This window comes from Ictalurus punctatus, chromosome 4 (genome assembly GCF_001660625.3).
Source record: "Ictalurus punctatus breed USDA103 chromosome 4, Coco_2.0, whole genome shotgun sequence".
NCBI lineage: Eukaryota > Metazoa > Chordata > Actinopteri > Siluriformes > Ictaluridae > Ictalurus > Ictalurus punctatus.
In genome coordinates, this window is record NC_071284.1 from 29,590,360 (window position 1) to 29,602,871 (window position 12,512).

Sequence of the window (12,512 nt, forward strand, 5' to 3'; positions counted from 1 at the left end):
TCAGCTAGTTACCTGTATAAAAGACACCTGGGAGCCAGAAATGTTTCTGATTGAGAGGGGGTCAAATACATATTTCCCTCATTAAAATGCAAATCAATTTATAACATTTTTGACACGCGTTTTTCTGGATTTTCTTGTTGTTATTTTATCTCTCACTGTTCAAATAAACCTACCATTAAAATTATAGACTGATCATTTCTTTGTCAATGGGCAAACGTACAAAATCAGCAGGGGATCAAATACTTTTTTCCCTCACTGTATGTGCTTGTTGAACATCTCATTCCAAAGGCATGATATTAATATGGAGTTGGTCCTTACTTTGCTGTTATATTACCCTCCACTCTTCTGCGAAGGCTGTGGCTATGGGGATTTGTGTTCATTTATCCACAAGAGCATGAGTGGGGTCAGGCACTGATGTTGGGTGAGGAGAACTGGGGCGCAATCGGCATCACAATCCATCCCAAAGGTGTTCAGTGGGGTTGAGGTCAGGGCTCTATGGAGACCACTTTCTTTCACTTGAGTTCACCTTGGAAAACAATGTCTTCATAAACCTGGCTTTGTGCACAGGAGCAGCGCCATGATGGAATAGATTTGGGTCTCTACAAAGACATTCTAGACAATCATGTGTCTCTAAGTTTGTGGCAAAATTTTAGGGAAGGCTCACATATGGGGGCCATGTTCAGGTGTCGACATACTTATGAAAAAGCGGTATCACGCCATCTCTACTTAATCTGTATATTGGTAAAATATACTAGGGTTAAATGCTAGCATTACTTTATTTGACAACTTTAACAAAATTGACAAATTGTCTTGCTTGTTTGAATTTTTCTTCACTCATTCGAATGTCTTTCAAAGATTTGAGATCATTTTAATGCTTCAACTTCTATTGGCTTACAAGTACTTAGCCTCTAATTGAAGCAAAACATAACTCGAGGTATACGCCGTGTTCCATAATGACGAACAAGACAGTATTCACTCCCGTTATTTTTCTTAAGTTGAATAAACCTACTCAGAGTGGCTGCCAAGTATTTTTTTTTTACTGAATCCTTTTTTTTTTTAAATTTTTTTTTTCTTCACCCATATGCATGCTCTCACTTCCTCCTACTTTAACCTACTTCCAAACTCAAACATACACCAGTGCTGTGAATGAAAACTCCTGGATCTTTGGGTTCTCCCATCTCTCACGCAGTGTATGCACGCGCGCGCGCTGGGGAGGGGTGGTGTGTGGGGGGGTAGGGGGTGGGGGAAGGGGGGGAGGGGGTTAATGCTGAAGCGAGTTGTGAGGCGCGCGCGCTAATTGGCCGAGGGCGGGAGCGCGCGCGCACTGAGCACTGAGCGCTCTTTATCCTTCTGTTCCCAAAAGACGCGGCGCGCGCTTCAGCACCAGGTACAACGCACGAAAGCACCGAGTCGTTCAATTCCAGGAGTTCTTCCACCTCGACCACGGTACGTACAGAGTTCTGTTATAATTGTTTTATGAAGTTGATAGTGTGTTTCTTATTGTGTGTTATTAAGCTGAGTGAGAGAGGACATTCATTTACCGGGGAGTGTTTAATGGACAGCGGGCAAGTGGTGCTTGAGTCGGAGTGCTGCGGGCAAACTTGTGTTTGAGAGAGAGAAAGGGTTCTGGGCTTGGAACATGTCAGTATTATGCAATAGATTATGCAACTATGCTAAATTAGCATTATTTTCCTTTGCAATAATAATAATAATAATAATAATAATAATAATAATAATAATAATAATAATACATTTCTCTGAATTGATGATGGAGATTTTCACCTGAGTGCAGGCACTGAAGTTGCTTGTCTTCAGGAAATGCCTGAAAGTCCACATGGACCTACTTTAATATGCATGTGTTTCTGGATTGTGTGCAATCTGTGCATTTGTAGGCATGCTTAACGAAACAGCTGGCGTGTTTCTTGATAATGTCTTGCATCCAACAAAAATTAAATAAAATTAAATAAATAAATAAATAAATAAATAAATTCAGTATTCAGTTTTTTCCTAAAAGAACATCATTCATTTAGTCTGAGGTGAGTGAATACCAGGGCACTCTCTAGATGACCCAAGTGTTAAAGGCACTTCAAAACTTGTCTAGGATTTACATAGGTAGAATTCTTAAACAGTTCAAGATGTTCACACACACACACACACACACACACACACACACACACACACACACACACACACACACACAAACTGACAGGCAGATCAGTGGCTGAGGTGTGTGTGTGTGTGTGTGTGTGTGTGTGTGTGTGTGTGCGCATCCCAACTTCCCTCCACAAACAGAACCCTCACAGCTGGGTTCCAGCTCTCTCGGCCAATGCCTCCAGCAGTAAACAGTGATAAAGGGATGGCAAGGGATGACCAGAGGGAGGGAAGAAAGGAAAACTAAAGAGAAGGCTGCACATACAGAGGCGCTCAAGTGTGCATGCTCAGCTATTAAGCTTTTAACGATTTCTGAGACGTTTAATGGTTACTGGTTCATAACTGTGACCTATCATACAGTGTAATGTCTTTTAAAAGCAAGACATTTCCAAGCAATTAATTAATTAACATTAATGAGCACATAAATTATACAGTAGTTATACATTAAACAACAGTCTAGTATAATCTGGATTGAAAGCAGGCTCTTTACAATGCGTGTATTTGAGGAGCATGATGATGCAGCATTGTGTTATCAGATATCATGTACTTTGATGACCTGCTCGAGTAATACTGATACATTATTGCAACAGATTCTGATATCTAACAGCTTCATCTTTAAGCCATGTACCCCCCATCTTCTTCTTCTTTTATTATTATTATTATTATTATTATTATTATTATTATTGTTGTTGTGTTCAACAGCACAATACTACTTTTTCTTTACTGATACTGAAACCTTGAATATCTGCTGATATTGATACCCAATCTATTTGTTTTCAATACACAGTACTAAACTTTAAACTGATTTTTTTAAACTGAAGCGTTTAACGACATACAAGACAAAAGACATAGCTAAAAACATAGCATAAAAATAAAACAACAATATAATAATAGTCAATCCTAACAAAAAAACAAAAACAAAAAACCAAACAATACAATCAAGTCTCTTTATATGTAAACATTTACAGTTCCCAAAAAAATCTTCTCCGAATCCAATTCCAATCTTTTCCATTTGTTAGAGAATCATATCAAATTATTTTTTTCCCCTCGGTTCTACCTTTTTTAACAGGCCCTGGGTATTGGATCAGTGGCATCTTCAGTTCTAATAATAATAATAATAATAGGTTTGCATTTGTGTGTACTTCTTTTAGTGTGCCATTATTTTGTAGCTGTTCTGCATTTGAGTGACAGGTGATTAGACGTTGAGGTTAGCAGTGCATCTGCTGCAGAATTGTGTCTCAGATAAACAGGGACTGATTGATGGACAAGGACATGTCGAAGAGACCCTTGCAGTTCAGATTAGTGTTGTAACTGTTTTTTTTGTTTTGTTTTTTTTACTCTTTGAAACACATTTGCACAGGAATTTGTTTGTTTCTATACTTGCTTACAGTTGGGACATATGTAGTCTTTATTACATAACCATAACAAGTTTAACATGAAATTCTTGAAAAATCTAGGAAATTCCCTGGAAAAATAAGTAGCCTATATTGTTTCCGAAACCTATTCAGCGTACTAATATTTAATCTAATCCTATACAACTTTGCTTATTTGAGGAAGCCGTATTTAATATAATTACTGTTTGCTTCAAGGATGTATATCTTAGACGTCAAATAATTTTACTTTTGTTTTAAGAAGGATATGTGCTCTTCCCCCACTCCAGGCTTGCAGTGCGGCTCCACAGACCACCATGAGTTACTATATGGATCCAGTTTCTTCCTACCAGCTTCATCATCCAACTGACCATCTGGGTGTGATGGTGAGACACGTCATAAATTACTCCTGTTTGGCCTGAGCGGTCTGTAGCATGAGGCACATGCATGGCAGTGTGTTAACACACACCTCTGAGTTTGTTTCATCGTCCTGATGAAGAGTTGGATTAAGATCTTATTCCAAGCCAGTAAAGATTGTATAGAAGTTGAAGTAAAGGTAAACGCATTTGCAAGATTTTATATATATATATATATATATATATATATATATATATATATATATATATATATATTCATATGAACACAAAAGGATACAAAATCCTGTTTCTACTAACTAGCTTTGCCACCCTTATGCAAGTGTCTGTCTAATAGCGTCATTCATGAAATGAAATGTCACTGATTTGACTGTTCTGACATCTCCCATTTTTATCCAGGCTTCTGTTTTGTGTGTGGGATCATGTGTTACAACTTTATCTGAGTTTAGAATGACAGAATGGCAAGGGTCAGAGTCGTGGCAGTTGCAGTCGATAAATTTAAAATCACCGGTGACACGTTATCTTCCCTATAAATAAAACAACTGCTGAAAAAAAGCCTTTAAGCCTCTGCAAAGATTCAAAGAGGGGTGAAAAAGAAAAAAGAAACACATTCACTTCTGCAAAAAAAAAAGCCTGTCTGCCGCCACGCAGGGTCAACGGGGTTATGGCAGTTCACAGATCCCACGCTTGCGCTCTGAGAAGCATGAACAGCTGAATGGAAGTTGAATGATCAAAATGCTGCAAGAACATTTGGCCATCAGTATGCACGGTCTCGACTCGAGGAGGCGCTCGAATGGAGCCCGAAAGGGTCACATGCTAATCTGAGGCCGACCCGGTCCTCGCATACAGAGTCCAAGCACTCGGCTAATGCGCCCAGACGCTCGGCGTGTCTTTTGAAATTGAGATGAGAGTTTTGCAGGTCTCTTGGCATGGTCAGAGGCTATGCTGAGTGTGCCCTGCGCCGGATTCATGAATTTACATGGATCAAAAGAAGAAAAGGGATGCTTTCAGATCTCACTGTGCTCACATTATGAGAGGAAAGACTCAGAGAGAGAGAGAGTTTGAGAGTTCAGGAACCCGATTTGCAGCACTGCCATCCAAAAGAACCACTGAATGACAAGACTGCATAAGGGCCTAGAGCTTCTCGCAATAATACATTTCTGTTGAAAGATTGCTTTATATGATGAGATCCATTTTATTCTTAGAAATGTGGAAGGAGGCCGCAAATAAGCCAGCTTTCTATTATTTGCATTGGGGAACTACAAGAGAAGCAAGCAGCTTGACAAGAGGATTGGACTGCTGACAATTATGAGTACAAAACCTCCTCTTTTATCTATCAGCTCATCAAGACTACTGATTTCACTACACACTTATCAACATCCTGTCGCCATGCTTTGGAGAACATGGGGAGACACGGCGATGCCATTTCTGACTCCAGCATGCCCTCCCCTAACCAATAAATCATTCTGTAGACCTCACTTCCCTTTACAATCCCCTCATGCACCCTTCCTTTCCGCCCACAACTCCCTCTATCCATTTGTCTCCTCTCCGCATGGCTTCAGAGTCTCAGACAGTCTCCTCCTGCTGTCAATCCTGCCAGTATCACAACTTTGTAAAGCTACTAGCAAGGCTTAGGTTGATAACAGAAGCTTTGCTTTTGCAGCAGGCTTTATCAGATGGACAGTCGTTCAGACAGTCTGAGCTTCACTCTCCTCTCTGGAGTCAGGTCTTAGTTTGCTTATCATGGATCCTGTCACTGAGACAGCTTGCCAGGGTTTTGATGGGAGAAACTGACACTGAATGAGGATGGATCCATGACGGATGGATCCTAAATTAAGACCGACCTTCCACTGACGTTTTATTGGGAGTTCCTCCTATACAGTAGAGCACAATCCCCTGAAGAAAAGACCTCGCAGAGGAGATTTACATTTGCGCGGATCTTATAGAGACACAGAAGCAGAGAGCCTTAATGCACACCAGTTGTAAATATCTAAGACATTTCATGCAGCAGGAGGAAGTAGAAAGCTTTTAAAGTTTTAGACAGCCACATCAACATCATACACACTTACAAAAGGCTACTTTGGATAGTTAAAGGTAGTCGCTTCCTGAAAGGGTTCTACCTGAAAGCCTTTCTGATTGATAGAAGCATTGGTTTAGGGTTGGTAGAAAATATAGAGTGAATACAGAGATGTTTAAGGTTCCTCCAGAAGGACAACAAGAAGAATGGTTGTATTGGTGCTACTGTATATCTCCATATAGGATAGAATGGAACTTATTTTGCAATATAGTGTCAGTTTGCTACATTTTGTATACAGTTGAGGTCATAAGTTTACGCACGCCTATAAAGTTTACACATTCTGCAAAATGTTTATAATTAAAAATAATAATAATAAGAGGGACCTTAAAAATTGTATTTTGTTTTGGATTTAGTCCTGCCCTAATAAGTTATTTTACGTAACTGATATGTACATAAAGTCCACACGACACAATAATAACTGAATTTACACAAATGAACCTGTTCAAAAGTTTACATACGCTTGGTTCTTTATACTGTGTGCTGTTACCTGGATGATCAGCTACTGTTTTTATGTTTTGTGATAGTTGATAGTCAGCATCTTCTGCATATTTGAACCCTTTCCAATAGTGGCTATATGGTAAATTGGTAAATGGTCTGCACTTATATAGTGCTTTGATCCAAAGCGCTTTACACTGTGTCTCACACACACACACTCAAACACCAATGGTAGCAGAGCTGCCATGCAAGGCGTTAACTTGCCATCGGGAGCAACTTGGGGTTCAGTGTCTTGCCCAAGGACACTTCGGTATGTGGAGTCATGTGGGCCAGGAATCGAACCGCCAATCCTACGATTAGTGGACAACCCGCTCTACCACCTGAACCACAGCCATCTTTTCACATTGAGGACAACTGAGAGACTCGTACATTCACAACTATTACAAAAGGCCAGACATTCACTGATGCTCAAGAATGCCAAATGATACATTTAGAGCCAGGGGGTGGGGGGTGTAAACTTTTGAAAAAATGTATTTTATTTAATCTTATTTTTTTTCATTTAGTACTGCCCTTCAGAAAGTACATAAGATATTTAGATGTTTCCCAAAAGAAATCATCCTGTTCAAAAGCGCCCCCCCAACACCTCTTTTGTTCAAGAGCTCATTTGTTTCTCTCATGCCCTACGTTCCTTCCCTTTGCTTTTCCCTTTCAATTTCCTTCCTTAAAACGTGTAAATATTATGGATAATCTGTAATTATTGGTGCCTTTGATTTGCAAAATCAATTCATTCGCACATAATTTCCACTTTCACATCCCTCTACGAAATCAAATGAAACACCGACGACACAATGCACGTGTGTCTGTAATTTTAGCATGAGCTTCAGCCAAAGAAAGTACATTTGGTCTGAGATAAACTTTTACATAGTGGGAATTTCCCAGACAGCAGTGCTTAGATTTGCTATCTGCTGCCTTCTAACAATCTTGACTATCTGTGCTGAATTTTTATATAACCAGTGGAGTCAGCAGAGAGCTGAACCCTCATCTCTCACTCTCTCACACACACACACGCACATACACACACACACACACGGTCTCTAACTTCCCCTTTTGCTGGACTGACGTCAGTACCCCGCTGAGATCAAAGGCATGAATATGCTGCTCAAACGCATGAGTTCAACAGAATTTCAAGCGCTTTTTCAGGCCACACAGGGGATTTCATATGTCACAACTAAAGAGTTTTGTACTCGTTGACGGTGCTGCATGTTTGTGAATGAGATTCCCATAGCGACAAAAAGACAGTGACTCATTCAGGTCTTTACGTCTCAGTTTGTCATACAACTTCATCAGAATTTTCACAGCATTATTTATTAAGAGTTCAATGCAGAAGTTGTAGGTGATTACATAAAAGCTTGGCTATCATCACTGGTTTGTGTGTGATATTTAACATGTTTGTCTGTCTGCACGCTTGCAGAGACAGACTGGTGGGATGGAGGTGTCTATAGTAACGCCGAGTCAACTCCCTGGGGTGTGCCACCCCCAGCACGCTCTCCCTACCAGGCCTGCATATGCCCATGACATCACACTGCAGGAAGTACCTAATGGCCCAGAGTTCTGCCCCAGTGGTAAGCTGTTTGGGAAAGGACACATGCATGAATTCTTCTTATTCTTTTTTTCTTCATATCTTATTATTCATTGCTAACTTTAACATCTGAAGTGTTTAATGTGAAAATCCTTCAGTGTCTTTTGAACTGCTGCATAGCTGAAGTGTTCGCTATGAGGTCATTCTTGTCATTCTAAAGCAGAGAAAAGCAGATTGTTCATTGCAAACAGAGGCTGTTGTATGAGTGCATAAAACGAGTGCACACACACACACACACACACACACACACACACACACACACACACACACACGCACGTTTCTTGAGTAAAAGACGAGAACGCATCTGGAAAAGGCATCGCTTTGGGGTCAATGTCCGTGCCGTCCCCCAGAGAACAGTGCTCTCTCTGCCACAATCATGTGTGTGTGTGTGTGTGTGTGTGTGTGTGTGTGTGTGTGTGTGTGTGTGTGTTTCTAAAAAAGAGTGTATGGAGTAAGATGAAGATGAAGAGAGGGGAGGGGGGGTGTCCACATGCCCAGCATTTTTTTTGGGGGGGTGGGGGGGTTATGACTTGTTTCAACTGTTATTTATTTAAAATGGGAACATTCCTCCCAGTGCATTGCCTCTGTTTGACATCACCCTCTTCGCTTTTCACATTGATATACGACAGTGACAATGATTCATGCCATGTTAGCATGTGTATGTGTGTGGGTGTGTGTGTGTGCGGGGGTTGCATTTTCGGCATCGGCTCTCCTCCGTCACCTCCCGGGCGGGATGCAAGGGCACGAGGGTGCAACAGTGGCCGTCCTTTTCCCAAGCCTCGGGCCTCCTAGGGGACCGTGATGGGATGATGGGATTTGCTGATGTTTGTTGGCTACACACACTCTCTCACACACTCACTCAAAGCCTGCAATACTCCCAGTATATGACCACTGACAGTTTAAAAATACAAAAAAAAACAAAAAAAACTTTCTCTAAAGTGCAATGCGTGAGAGAACCCAGTGTTCCCTAAAGAGTTCAGTATAATCAAATGTCAGATTGCACAACACACCAATCCAAATCCACCATTTTCACCATTTTCCAAAAAACCTGCACATAGAAGATGTCTTTTTAATTATATTATTTCCAATAAATTTGAGTTAACATGCTAAATTTCCTTGAACTTTATACCTAAACTATCAGCACTAGAACATTCATAGTGCTGGACAAATTTAGGTTGTTGTTCTGAAGATCCAGTCTGTACTTTTTAAAAAATTAGTCACTCAGTGCTGCTACTATATCCAAATCTATAACCATTCCCTGTTTTTCCACTGTGGTTCTTGGTAAAATGGCACTAGCACATTGTCAGTGTAAAAAACAATTATGTTTTCCAATTCAACTCAATCATTCATCTTTAGTATCAGCTTTATCCTGGTCTGGGTTATGGTGGAAATTCTGGTTGTGAGACGGAAATACACCCTGGGATGGGATGCCAGTCTATCATTGGGCGATATGCGCAGAATTGATTTTTTCTTTGAGGAAACCCAAAGAACATGATAGAAAATGTTCGGTTACTCTAACCAAAGAGTAACCTCAGCTCAGGATCGAACCAGGTACTCTGAAGCTGTGAGATGGTAACTCTACCCTCTGCCCACTTCAAATTTTATTTCAGACATTAAGTTGTACCAAATTCTCCTTAATAACTTCTAAATGTGGAGAACAGTTACACATAACTGCCATATCTGGCTTCAGTTTCACATGCCAGTTGTTCAGTTTAGTCTGATGCAGTTCTGCTTAGTAAAGCCAAAACCAAAAAATGAGTGGATGTAAGACACTATGTAAGACAAGTAACCTCAAAACAGGTTCACGTGCTTTCAGCCAGACCACCAAAACCAGAAACCGTTGGCTTGCTGAAGGAGCTGTTAGTCAAACTGAAACAGCCTGACCTTGGCTGTTATAGAGCAACCACGAGCAGGACCAGTTGCACTCACTGACTCCCAGAGACCTCAATAACCACTGCTAACCCCGAGTTAAATGATAACCACTGAGCTAATAATTCAATCTTAATAAGGCTTAAGGAATTTGATCCAGAAATGCTTTTTAAAAAGGGCTTAATAGTTAATGAATCAATAGACGTTACTGGTATCCCCGCTGCATATTCGGTTCAGGATCATTTTTGTAATTTACTATGAGGTCCAAATGGCTGAGAACACCAGTACTTTATTTTGCATTCTTTTTCTCATGTAATATAAAAGTTTGCTACCGCAAATTATATTATCAACAACAACTTGATTGAAAAGATGTGAGAAATATTTACATGAATTTCAGAATTAGTATTTTGTATGTTTTCCCTTTTGCTTGAATGCCAGCATGGACTCAAGCTGGCATTGACTTGTATGTATAAAGTTATATGGAGTTATGTAGAGTTCGTATAAAACCTGATGATCCATTTTAGATCAAATAGATCAAAATGTCTTCTGAACACACACTTCAATGGAAGGGATAAGACTCAAGGAAAAGCTGACCTTTTGTACAAAAGACATTGTGCCAGAATCATAAATAGTGACATTGAAGGTGCAGAATTTTGAATACTGTTTATTGAATATATTGAACATTTTCTTTCTTTGTTTTTGAACAAACCAGAATCCCAGCTGTTCAATATGGTCTCAGACATTTGGACCCCACTGCATATTTTAATTTGCTTTCCAGTAGAATATTTTCTAAGGTACTTTTCTTCTTATGAGGAAAGGTTCTCCACCTGCTACCTGTTTCTCTTGGCCTGGGGCATTATTTTATTTTATTTTTTATTATAATTTATTATTATTTTTTTTTTGAAAAAGCATACAGAACATTTTGCAATAAAAGAAAGAAAACTTATTTGACCACTATTACCCCCATATCCTCCCCCGTTCCCTCACAGAACCCGTTGCACTACAGGACTTAGACAGATACATAAATAAAATGGGATAAAATAAAATAAATACATAGATAAACAAATAGTAGTAGTAATAATAATAAAAACAGAAGTATAGCTGTAGATTAAATAACCAAAAATTTCCTTGACAGTAGATATCCAATTCTTCCACATACAGACAAAGAGACAGGTTTATCGTGATTAGTCCGTCCAGATGACAGTTCCAGATATAGTATCTCCAATAATGTAGCCAATGCTTAGTAGAAAGGTCATGAGGAGGTTTCCAATGTTGAACTAGTATTTCTTTGCAGCAGTCATGGCAGCTAGCCAAAATTTCTGTACCTTCTCACTTAGAGCACCATACCACTTAGAGCACCAACGTCAAGCACCATATCCCAGAATTTTTGCAAAAGCATATGTGTCAATGTGTCCAGGCATCCAGTTCCACAAGAATTACAATACGGGTGGGGTCACAGACCCATAGCAGATTGTATGCATGTGATTAGACATGCTCTGTGAATAACTTTAAAATAAATGAATTGGTGGTTAGGGTTCGTGGATGCATACAATGTATTATCCCACACTGTATCCCATTCGATGATTCTGTTAGAAAAGTTCAGCTCCAATAACCAAACTCTAGCTTTAGGGAAATTATTTGTATTAAGATTTAAGAGGCAAAGATAAAAATAAGAAACAGTTCCTGTGCTTGGCGCGTTACAAATCCAATTCACCGGGTGAGTTTGAAGATTTGTACCCCAAGGTACCTTATGGGCCTTTAACGTGGCATGTTGTTTCAAATATAAAAACAAAGTGTTATGCGAAATATTAAATCTTTCCATGAAGTCGAAAATACAGAATTGATTCCTCTCCTTTGATGGCATTTAAAGTTAGAATGCCTTTTATAGCACGGGAAGGCTGCACAAATGCTTGTCTGCCATTGTGCCAAATAGGAGTATGAGTGTGCCGTATAGTTTTAGATGAGAAACAGGCTTCTATCTTTTTAAATATTTGGAGAGTATAGGAAAGTATAGCACCATAATATAATGAGCACTTCCTGTGTGAAAAGCGCTCCTTATCTATTGGTTTCCATGAAGACTGTGAGCAAATAAAAACAAACAAACAGCAAGGATCAAAACATTTTATGACTGAGAGCAGGATGAAGGACCAATGATACCATTTAAAATGAGGGCAGCCCAATCCACCTTTTATTGTACTTCTTTGAAGTATAGAGCACTTAAATATATTTTATCAGTAAAGAATCTAGCTTTTTCCAGTAATTTACTGGTGGGGAGGCATAGAGCTAATGAAAGTAATGCGGGTCAGAATATTCACTCATATTCATCATTATTATTGATATTCGGGCAGATGGTGATGAAGGACATATCCATCGTTGAATATCTGACTCACCGTTTCCATGAATTCACATTTAATTAACTTTTGAAATGAGGGTTAAAGTGGGTCTCGGCTCAATCCCTTAGTATTTGACCTGTACTTAGTATTTGTTATCTGAATATTATTTGGAATAGAGAAATTGAAACCATCTGAACTGAGAGGCATCAAAATAGTTTTCGAATCATTTTAAATCCAGATAGTGTGCCAAATTCATCTACGATT

General features: G+C 39.5%; 1 protein-coding gene across 1 annotated transcript in view; it reads left to right on the forward strand.

Moving 5' to 3' along the window:
- Nucleotides 1-1,300: 1,300 nt before the first annotated feature.
- The window catches only part of ets1 (v-ets avian erythroblastosis virus E26 oncogene homolog 1), a 50,104-nt gene continuing 38,892 nt past the window's right edge, over nucleotides 1,301-12,512 (forward strand). The window contains exons 1-3 of the mRNA XM_017466409.3: nucleotides 1,301-1,446; nucleotides 3,812-3,907; nucleotides 7,879-8,029. Coding sequence (XP_017321898.2) covers nucleotides 3,839-3,907; nucleotides 7,879-8,029 — 220 coding nt within the window. The 5' untranslated portion in view covers nucleotides 1,301-1,446; nucleotides 3,812-3,838. The remainder of the gene's footprint in view (nucleotides 1,447-3,811; nucleotides 3,908-7,878; nucleotides 8,030-12,512) is intronic.